This window comes from Strix aluco, chromosome 18, assembly GCF_031877795.1.
Source record: "Strix aluco isolate bStrAlu1 chromosome 18, bStrAlu1.hap1, whole genome shotgun sequence".
Taxonomy (NCBI): domain Eukaryota; kingdom Metazoa; phylum Chordata; class Aves; order Strigiformes; family Strigidae; genus Strix; species Strix aluco.
Genome location: NC_133948.1, coordinates 3,672,337 through 3,684,222, shown reverse-complemented (window position 1 = coordinate 3,684,222; position 11,886 = coordinate 3,672,337). Strand labels below are relative to the sequence as shown.

Below are 11,886 nucleotides of genomic sequence, written 5' to 3'. Positions count from 1 at the left end.
GGCAGCCCTGACACAAAATCCTCAGGCTCAGCAGATCCCTGTTGCACCGCCTGAGCTCAGGTTTCTGTATCGATTTTAAAGGCAGCAGGAGAGCATTTTAAACTCACAAGGGAGTTCAGCACGTCCATCCGCTAACGCTAAACACATTTAAACCCAAAAGGGCAGCTCATGCTGCGAAGTTGCACCAATTTCTCTAGGGCTTGACGTATGGTACAGCTGCTGGACAGCTTCAGCGTGAGCATCGTGGTATTGCTACCAGTGGCTTTTTGGGGGCAATTTTTGTCATACCCAGAGCAGCAGATTTTGAGGATGGAGCCTGGAAAGTTTCTCTGCAGGCAGAGGACTCAAGTGCGTTTTAAAGGGTTGTGCAAACTTGAAAAAAACCTGAGATTTCTCTCTGTAGGTAATGCTTGCGGGCAGGGAAGGAAAGAATGTGGAGGACAGCAGCTATGATCAGAATGAGCTGACTAATTTTGAGGCCATTAGTACACCAGGCTGTCATTTAGGTAATTAAAGAGAAAGGGGAAAATTATATGAAAGAGTTAACACTGGTGAAAGTGTTGTATTTCAGAAACCGTGGTGCAAGTGTTGTATTTCACTGCAATTAATTCGTGGCGGTGGACAGAGCCAGACTCCCACCCCTCCGCTGCCCCCACGCAGGGAGAATGCTGGCACAGCGCTCAGCAGCGTGGACTGGGCACGGGGGGAGTCCCAAACCACCCGCAAACCGCTCGTGACAGAGCGGCCCACTCGTGTCTCCAGCAGATCGTGTCCTATGTCCCAGAGAAACATCATAAATTAAGTAAATGTGATGGATGGTGTGTTAAATAAGCAAGAAAGATACAGCGAAGGTATCACCCTATTAGCTTATTTGATCTTTTAATGAAAAAGTAAGTTCAAATTGTGATAACAGAACATGTCTTACCCAAAAGTCAAAGATAAAACCAGTTTAAATGCTAAAAAGTCGGTCACATTATGCTTGGCTGCTGCCATGCCGGGCTAACAGAGCCCATACACACCTGCTCTTGTTACCTGCTTTTGTTAGAAGCGGCTCCTGACGGGGGAAGCGTCGTTTTGCCCATCTTGTGGGTGACAGCTCTTCCATTCTGACCGTGTAGGAGGCAGTTCCTGGTTACAACACTAACTGGGAACTTCCTATAAACATTATTCACCTCAGTCTACACGGCAAGAGGAAAAACAATAACCTAACAAAAAAATGAATGCTTGGCTGTGTCATACTCTATAAATATTTTTGAGCCACCATAAAAAAAAAAAGGTAAGAAAAATAGTTCCTATGTCATAACAATTACACACTTAAGATTCTTAAAAAACAAACTACTATCTAACCTGAACTCTCAGTTATAAAAACAGTTTTGTTAATCTTGACATAAATCTATGGTTTTTTTCAAGACAAAAATATATATGCCTGCATAGTCACATCTTTTTGCCACTTGTAAGTCTTTCAAATACTCAGAACCATGGAAAAAAATAGGGTAACTTTCCATTGTAGCCGACAGGTTGATGGTCTTCAGTTCTCAAAATTAATTCTGTATTGGAATCTTCTTCATCTACTGCAGAAAATTAAAGATTTGTATTAAAAGACGGGAAAATTTCCTCTAAAATATATTAAGCAATCACACAGGTGTCAATTTACTCTATAAATTTTCACACTACAAACAGAATAAAAACATTGACTAAAAATATAAAGAGGAGAAAGGTAAACAAAGCACTTCACAGAAAGACAACAGTCTCAGGGACACCACTGGAGTGTTATGAAGTAAAATCTTTCCAGTTTGTTTTGCAAAAAGGAGTGATCCTTGTGCCCTCAGCCAGCCACTGAGTCATAGTTTACGAGCAGTGGCACACGCTATGGTGTCCAAAACCGAATATATCCTTTTACTCATTGCTTTCCTCCTTTGTTCTTCAACTCTCCCCCACCCAATGTCTCCCTAAAGGAAAAACAACTGACTGCTGAAAATGGCTAAATCATTGGCAGCTAGTTAGGAAATTAACCTAATGTTTATCAGTGCACCTGCCTTCAAATGATTTCAAAGCAATTAAAAAAATAAACAAATGCAGCCAAAATCAATTCAATTACTTCTCCACACAACATTTCACAAACAGTTATTTCTGGACCCACTATCAACTCTGCAAAAGCTTCTTTGGATTTAACTGATCACAGTGATTCAGTGCCTTTTAATAAACAAAGAAAATAAGAATTATGCAGCAGCCAGTGACTTGCACAGTCACTAATTCTTGTCATGCATCTACAGTGAATTGTGGGTACGTTTGTTCCACCAGTTCTTTCTCACTTGAAGCAAACGAGATTATTTCTGTAGGCTAAGCGTACGCTTACCGCTCTGCTGTATCAGCATGGTGCTCAGCAATTTTGGGGATTTGCTCCTGAAACTTTTTAACATCAGTAGTTTCAGGATGCGAGTCACAGTGCTGGCTTCGATCTATAAAACCTCCAGCTTCTTTTACCTTAGGGCTCTTTTTAGGAAAAGAAGACCTCTCTACACAGGAACATCACAGCAGAGTAAGGTTCAGCATTCCAGCTACTCAGCATCCATTGCCAGTGAGAGCCCCATTAGCGTGCACTAAGCAGACCCAACTTATTTTGAAAGACGACTTAGTGTCTCCAGACTTAATGCAGAAACAGCAGAACACGAGGGTGCTACAAACCAACACCACTCCCCAGGGGCACAGCGGATTTGGCTCCACGCAGGAGAAACAGTTCAGGGACCGCAGTGTGAATGCACCAAGAGAGAAGAACTGAGCACCAGCTCCCCGGGGATCCCAGCTGGTCAGGATGAGAAATCCAGTACCACACAGCTTCACGCTCCAGCTTGCTGTGTGGTAACTTCCCTTTGCAGACAGGCGCTTGTGTCGTGTCAGCGCTGGAAGATTTCTTTTTTTGTCAATTTTCCCCCCCATTGTTGCTAGCTCTTACTCAGTTTCACATGGTGTTTGGTATTTTAACCATATCTGGTTACTCTTTTGTCCTCAGACCCAGACAACATGGTGCCTATTGCAAGCATCCAATTCACATTAGTAGAACAAATAATCAGAGAGTGAGAAATTTCCTGATTCAAAAAGAAAAAACAATCTGCTATGGGCAAGGCTGCTTTTCACATTCTGGAACAGCTCTATTCAATACATTCTACTTTTGGAGCTCTGAGCCCAGAAACAATATGCTAAAACGGCCCTTGGCCAGTACCCTTGGCCGTGGCACTGAAAAACACTTCCCAGTCTCTTATTCAACAATGTTCATATCCTTGATCCTGTTATCTGTAATGCACAGAAGGATTTAATGACAATAAGTGGTGTGCAGGTACTTGGGAAGGAGCTGCGAGCTCTGACTGCCCAGAGGATGAGGAACATGCTTGAGAAAAGCTTAATTATTTGACTAAAGGAATTACTTGCCGCCTTAATATCTGTCTGCTGCTACAGTACTCACAAGTTTTATTGGAAATGCATTCAGAGCAGTGCACTTAGAATCTTGTGCCAGCTCATCTCAGAAGTCCGTAACTTGCATGAATATTGCAGATGCACTTATAACGAGGGGAACAAAAAAAACAACCAAAAAATAAAAATCAAGTCAAAAATACCTTCATACTCACAGAACGTCATAGGGAAGAGAATGGAAGCTTAGTATCTCTTTCTTTTGCAGCAGATAACTGGGATCTCTGAAGATCTTTTGCAAGTCCTGTTGTCTGTGTTGTATGTGCAAAAACACTACATGGAAATCAAAGAACCCAGGTAATAAAAATTACAGAGCTGCCAGGTTCAAAATGGCGAGCAGCAAGGATACACTTTTCAATTCCCTCTTCTCCTCCCTCCCCCAAGCAGAGCACAGAATCCAACACACACAAATTCTTACTGATTAAATGCTAAGGGTTATATTTGATATATATTATGTTTTAAAGCGCAGTTTAAAACAGCCTCAGGTAAACCTGGTTTTAAGGACAGATTAGTTGGCCAGCCTAGATTAACTAAAACACACTTGACAAGTTTTTGCCCAGAACTGCTCTGAAAGTAGATCAGAGTTCTACAGATGTGGTTCAGAAGCTACCCCTGCCAATAAACATGAGCCTGCTTTATTTTCTACCCACTACAGCAACCGTGCTGAATGAGAAGCCAGTTTCCAAGCTCAGTATCCAAGCAGTCTCAGGTTATAAAGCAGAGTCATGCTTGCTAATAAAGGACAGCCGGTTTAGCCGAGCTCTGACGTGCCAACCAGTAAGCAGAAGCCAGACAGCTGATGGGGCTGGGCAAGAGCCACAAGCAACCACTGTTTTGTAGAGAGCTTTTCAGGAATCCCTCCTACAAGACAGTCTTTGCAAAAGACTACACTGCTGCTGTCTTTCACGCTGAATGAAATCCTGCAGATGAACTTCTAAACAAAATATCCTTTCAGTTTATGCAAACACTGGCACACAACCTTTATACTGTCAGTCAGTCCCAGCACAGCTAAGGTTTTATGGTTCTGAATGTTATCAAAAATGCTTTGCCTGTTACCTACAGTAACATCGTTCTGGTCGAGTTCATTTAAGGATAAAAGGACTGCAATATTTTTAGAGGCAATACCTTTCAGGAAAAAGCTGAGGTTTCAGCACGCAGCCTTCTCATTAGCAGTCTGCTTTAAAACCAAAAGCCTAAATTCTCCCTTTATGGTATGGATCAGCATAAGTCTACTCACTTCTAGTGATAAGTGGCACAATCTCCTTGTCAAACAAGGTAGAAATTCCTAAGGATATTTATGAAAACAAACAAGTGACCCCTTCTCCAATTAATCCTATTGCCCACGTACTCAAGACAGAAACTCCCTACCAATGTTCATGCTCCTAAAATAAATTGCCATGACAGCTATATACAGGTTATTTTCTTCGACCATCGAGTATGTTCTCTGACCCTTCAATGAAGGAACTGAAACTATTAGCCCACAAGAACTCTGAAGTTATTTAAACTGAGAGTCTGGTTTAAATTCATATACAAGACTATTCTATAGATCACCTATTTCCTATACTGTCCTCCTTTCCACAAATATACCTAGCGTAACAAACCAGTTCTGAATGTAAGTCATACTTGTGTTCGCTTTTTTCTAGACCTCCTACAGCCTGTTCCAAATTGACTCTTCCTTCCATCTGCTTAGACACATGCAAAAGTCAAATCCTGTCATGACCTTGAGGAGTCATAAAGAATCCTATAAAAAATTCAAGTACTTCGTGCTAAGGCATGCAGGAATTTTCAGCAAAAGCATGAGAGGATGTTGTTTATAACGTCGTGGCGCAAGTCAAGCATAAGGGAAAGGATGTTCACAATCACTATTCCTGACCACCAGATCTAGTCATGGCAGAGCAATACATACCGTATTAACGTTGTTGCTGTTGAGACTGCGGCGAGGGCTCGCGTGGAGGAGAGTGCTAAGCTCCAGATCAGGAGCCATCTGTCGCAACTCGGCCAACGCGTGCTGCAGCTTACTTATGGGGGAACTGATGTCCTGGAGGAGACAGAAACCGAGCCAGAGTTATGAAACGATCTTTCTGGAATACATCAAAGGTTTATAACATACCAAAAATAATCACTTTCATTTTGAAATGTCTCAGTCAAAATACTATAACATAACACTGCTCCAGACTGTCTAAATGCTGATCAAATAAACACAGAGGTCTTTGTGCGTTACTGGAATTACCAATTAGCCAGCATCCATCACCCTAAAGCCTTTAATTTCAAAAGCTTATATATTTTTTTTAACTCACTTATATTTATGTTGTCCAAGACATATTGAGACAACAAGGAATTATTTTGAAAAAATATTTTATCACCTGTGTTTTAAGCTTGCTGTCTCCTCATTTGAGTTCCTAGTCCTCCCATGCCAGCAGACATTTGCTTTCCTACCATCCACCACAATTCCCCTTAAAATTAATGATGTACCTTCTGCAATAAAATATTGGCTTGGTCCACGGTAGCACTGCAGCATCTTTTAGTTGGCTTCGTCACTGAAAGGTTAATGATCTCCAGATCAGGGTCCTCATCAGAAAATCGCTCACATCTTTGAGGCCTGTCTCCTTTCTGTGTCAAGGATGTCAAACTGGGAGAATCCCGGTGAAAAGAGTTCAGATCCACATTTTCTTCACTGTTAAAAAAATTAAGACATTGACAGAAATAGTATCATCACCCTTTTTAAACTTTCAAAGGAAGATCATGAGACAACATAAAGAATTATGGGCCCGGAGCCAAGAAAACCATCAAGCATGTGAAATTACTCTGCTCCTCAGAGTGGTTCCCATGTTTAACAGCTTCTATAGATCAGTTTTATCCTCTGAGGATAACAGTTTGATGCTCCTCGCATATCTCGTGGGTGCCCTCAGTCCTAACCGTGTCTGTCTTGCAGTTACTTTCAGGGGCAGAGAATGCCATACCTATGCTACAATGGCACGATAAAGAAAACAGTCAGAAATACTACATTTAAAGAGTGTACATAACTGTACTAAGGTTAAAGCTATACATTAACCAGAGGCTGCAGCCATGGTTCTGTGGTAGTTTAGATACCAACAGGCAGCTGTATCCTGCCAAAACCCAACAAAAGTCTGCCCAGATTTGGCTGTTACTTTCCAAAATCAGTCTGCGAGTTCCCTCGTGTTTTATATAGCGTGGTGAATCTGTCTGAACCTCCAGGGTGTGTACCAATTTCCTAATCTGAAAGCAAAATAAACTTTGATTTTTAAACAAAAGTAGTAGTAGGCCAGATTAACACCCCTACCACCAGAGTATTCCATTTTTTAAAAAATCATTAACTGTCCAGCCTGCATACGATGCTTTATTCGGTGAATGATACTCATGGTGTCTCCTGTCCAAGTAAAAAAAAGGGTATCTGACAACTTCACTGGATGTTTGTGGTTGAGTCCGGGAAAACCATCTTGACATGGTACACATCTCTTAAGATGTTAGTTGTGGCTGAACAGTGAAGTAGTAAAGTCTCTCTCTGGGAATAAACTACTAAAAAAAAAAAAAAAAAGAAGAAAAAAGTTACCTCCTTTCATGTGCCGCTTTTTCATGCTTTTGCCTTAATTCCTGAGAGCTCTCCAAATTGCCTTGAAGAAGCTGCAAGTCACGCTGCTGTCTTCTACAGATCTGTTTAAAGATAGCAATGCACATTAGTGAAAGTCTGGAGTGCGGGAACGTTGTCATCAGGCACTGACACATTGCTTGTCTTCCAAAAATAACCTTAAAACATTTTTATGAACCAATACCTGGAGTCAAACTATTGTCAAAGTCTTCCAAATCTAAAGGCCATCTCTGTATGTATTTAGGAAAACTATGTTTTGTGGCAATAAACAGTATTTCTATTAGAAGACTGCAGTGGTCTAAAACGGAACCACATTGAATCATAAATACAATACCATTGTTATTTGATATTTAATACATGTTGTTATTATGTTGTTCAAAGTTATGCAGAATTACAGGACACGGAATGATGATCATGGTATTTGGCTTTCACTGCAGGAGGTTTTTTGTAAAGCTAATGTAGAAGAGAAGACCCTGTTCAAGTATTTGCAATAAAAAAAAACCAACACGCCTTGAGAACCTCACGAGTGCAGGTGAAACACTGGTTTGAAGTCTCTCCTGAAAAAGAGATCTTGCAGTACACCGTGCCCCTCTACGCCGTGCGAGTTCACCTGGGGCAGGGGTGCGAGGCAGCCCGCCCCGCTCCCACTGCCCTTCACACGACTGCTCCAGCCCAGCGCTCTGCTTGTACACACCCGCTGACAAGGGTGCCCCACTTTACTGCTACGTACTCATTGTAGGACCGAGTAAACACAACTATACAAAAAAGGTTAAAAGCACGTATAAATACAAGGATTTGTACTATGGGGTTTTAATTAAAAAAAAATTAAAGATCAACATTCTATAGGAATCCCAGCAAGGCAGAAACAGCAAGTTTTATTTTTTTCTTAAATAATATCTATATACAATTTTTTTATACTGTCCCATGCAGCTCTATGCCTTCATAATCTCAGAGCAGAAACAAAATTAGGGTTGTACCTCTCTCAAACTTGATAGTTCTATGTCATTCTGTGCTTGTTCAGACTTGGCTAACTGAAGAAGCTGATCCTTTCTCTTTGCTTTCTCAACTGTTTCAAAACATATACAATTTTTTAATTAAAGTGAATAGACACAATGCAAGTACATTTGTTAACGCATATGTCTGTAGCAGTAGAAACAAGTACCTAACCAAAACAAAAACCATTTTCTTAAGGTCAACAGGATCTGTTTCCCCTCCAAATAAAAAGAGCACAAAAACCATAAGACAACAGATCAAGTATTTTCCTCAGTCTTTTCACCAGCACCTAGCTTTATTTTACCAGCAGCCATATTCTGCTGATTTATTTTACTTTTTCATGTTAACATTCTTCCACAGGAAGGAAATTCAGCAATTAATTCTAATTCATGCCTCGTACAGGGAAGTGCTGGGAAATACGTCCCATTACTATTGTTCTTAAAATAATGAGACATGGGATCAATATTTGGTAAAGGTAATGGCAAAGAAAAAGTGACAGGCAAGTAAATAATTTGACAGCAGAGGGCATCTTTGGTCACCTCATCTTTCAAGGTATATTGCTTGTCTGTAAGAACACTGCAGCCACAATCAACCTGCCTTTCCTACTGCAATAGTTTCTCTCTACCCAAAACCAAAGCGAAGCTGTCAACAGATAGCAGGGTGCAGTTTACCATGTCCTGCATATTAAACCATCTAAACCAAATCCCTCAGTTAAACAAGAGAAAAAGTGGATTTGTAAACATACTCCTTCCATACAAACACTGGAGAGCACGAATGGGCTGGTAATTTCATAGGGCCTAAGTTTTAGGTTTTGCATGTGGCTTCTTTTCAGTAGGTCACCCTTTTCTAGGCAACTTACATCAGAAGGGAGACTGCCACCCTCATTTATTGTATTAATACCACAGGAGACATGAAAGTCTCAAAAATTTTCAAGAATTCCCTGAGCCATTCACTCCTCCATGTATAACCATACTAGTGAACTTTGTGCTTTTATGGGATTTTATAAACTGTCCCTGCAGAAGCCCTAGATAATGCTTTCATAGATGAACGACACACAAAGGCATATACCTGTATTAAACTGCAAGAAAGGTAGATAAGGAGCTGCCTCCTTCACAGGTATTAGTGAACTGTTGCTGTCGAGAAACCTGAGCTGTTGACAGCTAAGGCACAAAAATCCAACTGCTCACACTTACCAGTAAGCACAAGCTCATTCCTCAGGCAGACTTTTTCTTGTTTGAGGTGAATGATTTCTTCCTGCTGCTTATTATTGTCTTTTATCTTTTCACAGAGGTCACCTTTAAAACAAAAAGGTAATATTTCCCAGAATGAAAAGGAATCATGCTGGTGTGCACTGAATTAGTGCCCAGTATAAATATTTACCTTCCAGCTTATTTGTTTCAAGTATTAGTTCTTTCAGTCTCAGTTTAAGGTCATTATTTTCTTTTTTGAGGCTCAATTCATTTGTCTTTGCTGCATGCAATGCACTTCCCAGCTTTTTTAATTTAGATATAAACTTCACAAGGCGATCAGTTGTTTCAAGTATAAGCTTCTCCTGAAATATGAAACAGAATGTATTCTTATTGTTTTATCTTCATGTATGGATTTTGACAAAACAACAGTACATCTTACTGCAGTAGTTATAGCTACTTCAAAGATGTTCTTCTAAGCTCTTGAGGAAAAAACCCAAAAATCAAGAAACAAGCTTGTTTATGAAAATAAAGCAGTTTCTTGTTTGTTGACCACTTTCCCTTCGCAAACAAGCCTAAGAATAAACAAGCAGTGAGATCAACAGTGACTAAACCACTGCGGTACAGTCACCAACAACTGCACTGCAGTTTGACCACATTTAGTGCCGGATGAGAAGACAGAACTTACCTTCTGCTTAAGCATAGTAAGAAGCTCCTGTTCCCTCCCTTGCAGCTGGCCCGTTTTAGCAGACTGTTCCAAAACTAAGCAGTGTCTTTGATCTTCCCCCTAGCGAACAGAAATAAGAGTGCCAGCTACTACTTCAGTGACTCAAAGTTACTGTTTTTCCAGTAAATGTGTGCACAACTTTATTTAAACATCATGAATGTCAGTGTGGGATTCTGAGCAAGCTGTGAGGATCTGGAGAAAAGAGGACTGGAGTAAAAATTGTTCTCCAATTTGTTACAACTAAACTTGCTTGCGATCAAGGGTCTTAATATTCTGCTTAAGGCAATTAGACAGATGAAAATGCAGAATACTACTTTATTGCATACAGGGGAAAAATCCCAATAAACACATCATTGCTAAATCACTTTAAAAAAAAAATCTAGAACCCTTGAATATCAATTATTTTCATATCCTTAAACCAGTTTCAGAATGTTACAGCTCATGACAGTAATCAAAGCTGGAAATAAAACCTTCTGGAACTTCCTAACCAAGTACCAATACTGTTCTGGGGGCCAGCACTGCCTTTGCAATCACAGTGCCTGACATTTTTGGAGGCAAGCTGGTTCTGAGCAATGTTCCCCAAAACTAAGCAAACTCCAAATCCTAGCTTAGGAAAGCGTTTTTGCCCCCTTTTTTTTTCCCCCAACGAATCAGAGCTGTATCTTTATCTAACACTGCCGTACTAAAAGACAAATGCAAGTCAGGAGCCTTAATATGAAATATTTATTCACTAGTGAAACTCACAAATGCCACTGGCATTCTGTACGTGCATCGACTGCAAAATCAGACCATTACTCAACTCCTACCTCCAGAGCCTGACGGCAAACAGTTCCCTCTGTTACTTTTTGAGACGGCTCTTTAACCTTCTGTGGTGCATTTTCAAGTGTTGTCTTACTGCCATTCTGCCGAGATGCTACTAACTTTAACCTTTTGATCAGTAATTTTATAATTTCATTTTTCTTGTTCAGCTCATCTGAAAAGAAAGGAGACAAGGGAGACAAGGTATCCGTAAGAAAACAGCTCAAATACTGTCATGTAATTTTTTAAATCTCAGAAATAATTTAAGCCAGTGTTTTAAAATTGTGCAATTCAGAAATGGATGCTCACGTTGCATACTCTGAAGCAGGATCCTCTTGCTACCCAGGTCAGACGGAATGTGAACTCTGGTGACCTCCGCACTATGGCTGTCAAACAACATTAAGAAGCAGTCAGAAATTCTCTGATAGTAAACTCAAGGTTTTAATTTAAAATATTTTTATATTATAACCGGAGACCATCCCAAGAAGTTCCTCATGCTTGTCGTACCACCTGTGGTCCTTGACTGAAACCGTTAGCGGTACAATAAGTAATTTAATAGCGCTCTGCCAGTTAACTGTACGTGATGAACTCAGTGTATGTGATGACCTCATCGGGGCCTGGGGACCAGAATGCCCCAGGCACTGGTGGGTACTGGTAAATACTGGTGCCTGTAGGGTGCAGCGCCGAGGCAGCCCCTGACTCCCACCCAGCCCGCAGCCGGGCCGGCAGCCCCGCAGCAGGGACAAGCGCTGAGAACCGGCCCTGCGCGGGCGACGAGGCCCGAGGGGGGGGCCCTGAGCTCCCACCAGCTCGGGCGAGCGGCCCCCCAGCCCCGCCCGCTCCCGGGGCAGGCCCGCAGGTCCCCCCCGCCACCCTCCCGCACGGTGGGGCCGCCTCATCCCCCTCCCCTCAGCCCCGGCGCTCCGCGCCCCCCGCTAAACCCACCGGTGCTCGCCGGCGGACATAATGGCGCCCCCCACCGCCGCCGGCCGTTGAGGGCAGAAGCTCCGCCCCCCGGACAGCGAACACGCCCCCCAACCCCGCAGAGTTGGGGCTGAGGGTTCGAGTCCCGCCCCCGCCGGCGGGGCTGCAGCGGCCTGGAAAAAGGT

The 11,886-nt window shown here is 41.9% G+C and overlaps 1 protein-coding gene across 1 annotated transcript; it reads right to left on the bottom strand.

The window, feature by feature from the left end:
• Positions 1-856: 856 nt before the first annotated feature.
• Positions 857-11,880, bottom strand: CCDC62 (coiled-coil domain containing 62). The gene is made up of 11 exons (XM_074844453.1): positions 11,723-11,880; positions 11,087-11,163; positions 10,786-10,952; positions 9,941-10,039; positions 9,446-9,617; positions 9,259-9,360; positions 8,050-8,138; positions 7,037-7,137; positions 5,938-6,139; positions 5,372-5,503; positions 857-3,738 (listed from the first exon to the last, which is right to left on the bottom strand). The coding sequence occupies exons 1-11, from the start codon at positions 11,740-11,742 to the stop codon at positions 3,652-3,654; spliced, it is 1,248 nt and encodes a 415-aa protein (XP_074700554.1). The 5' UTR covers positions 11,743-11,880; the 3' UTR covers positions 857-3,651.
• Positions 11,881-11,886: the final 6 nt, after the last annotated feature.

Excerpts from the sequence above, each read along its gene's own strand:
- CCDC62 (XM_074844453.1), bottom strand. The coding sequence starts at position 11,742 with ATGTCCGCCGGCGAGCACCG. Across the intron at positions 11,164-11,722 it reads ATGTCCGCCGGCGAGCACCG|CCATAGTGCGGAGGTCACCA; the intron begins GTGGGTTTAGCG and ends GTTGTTTGACAG. Across the intron at positions 6,140-7,036 it reads AAAGCGGCACATGAAAGGAG|TGAAGAAAATGTGGATCTGA; the intron begins GTAACTTTTTTC and ends TTTTTTTAACAG.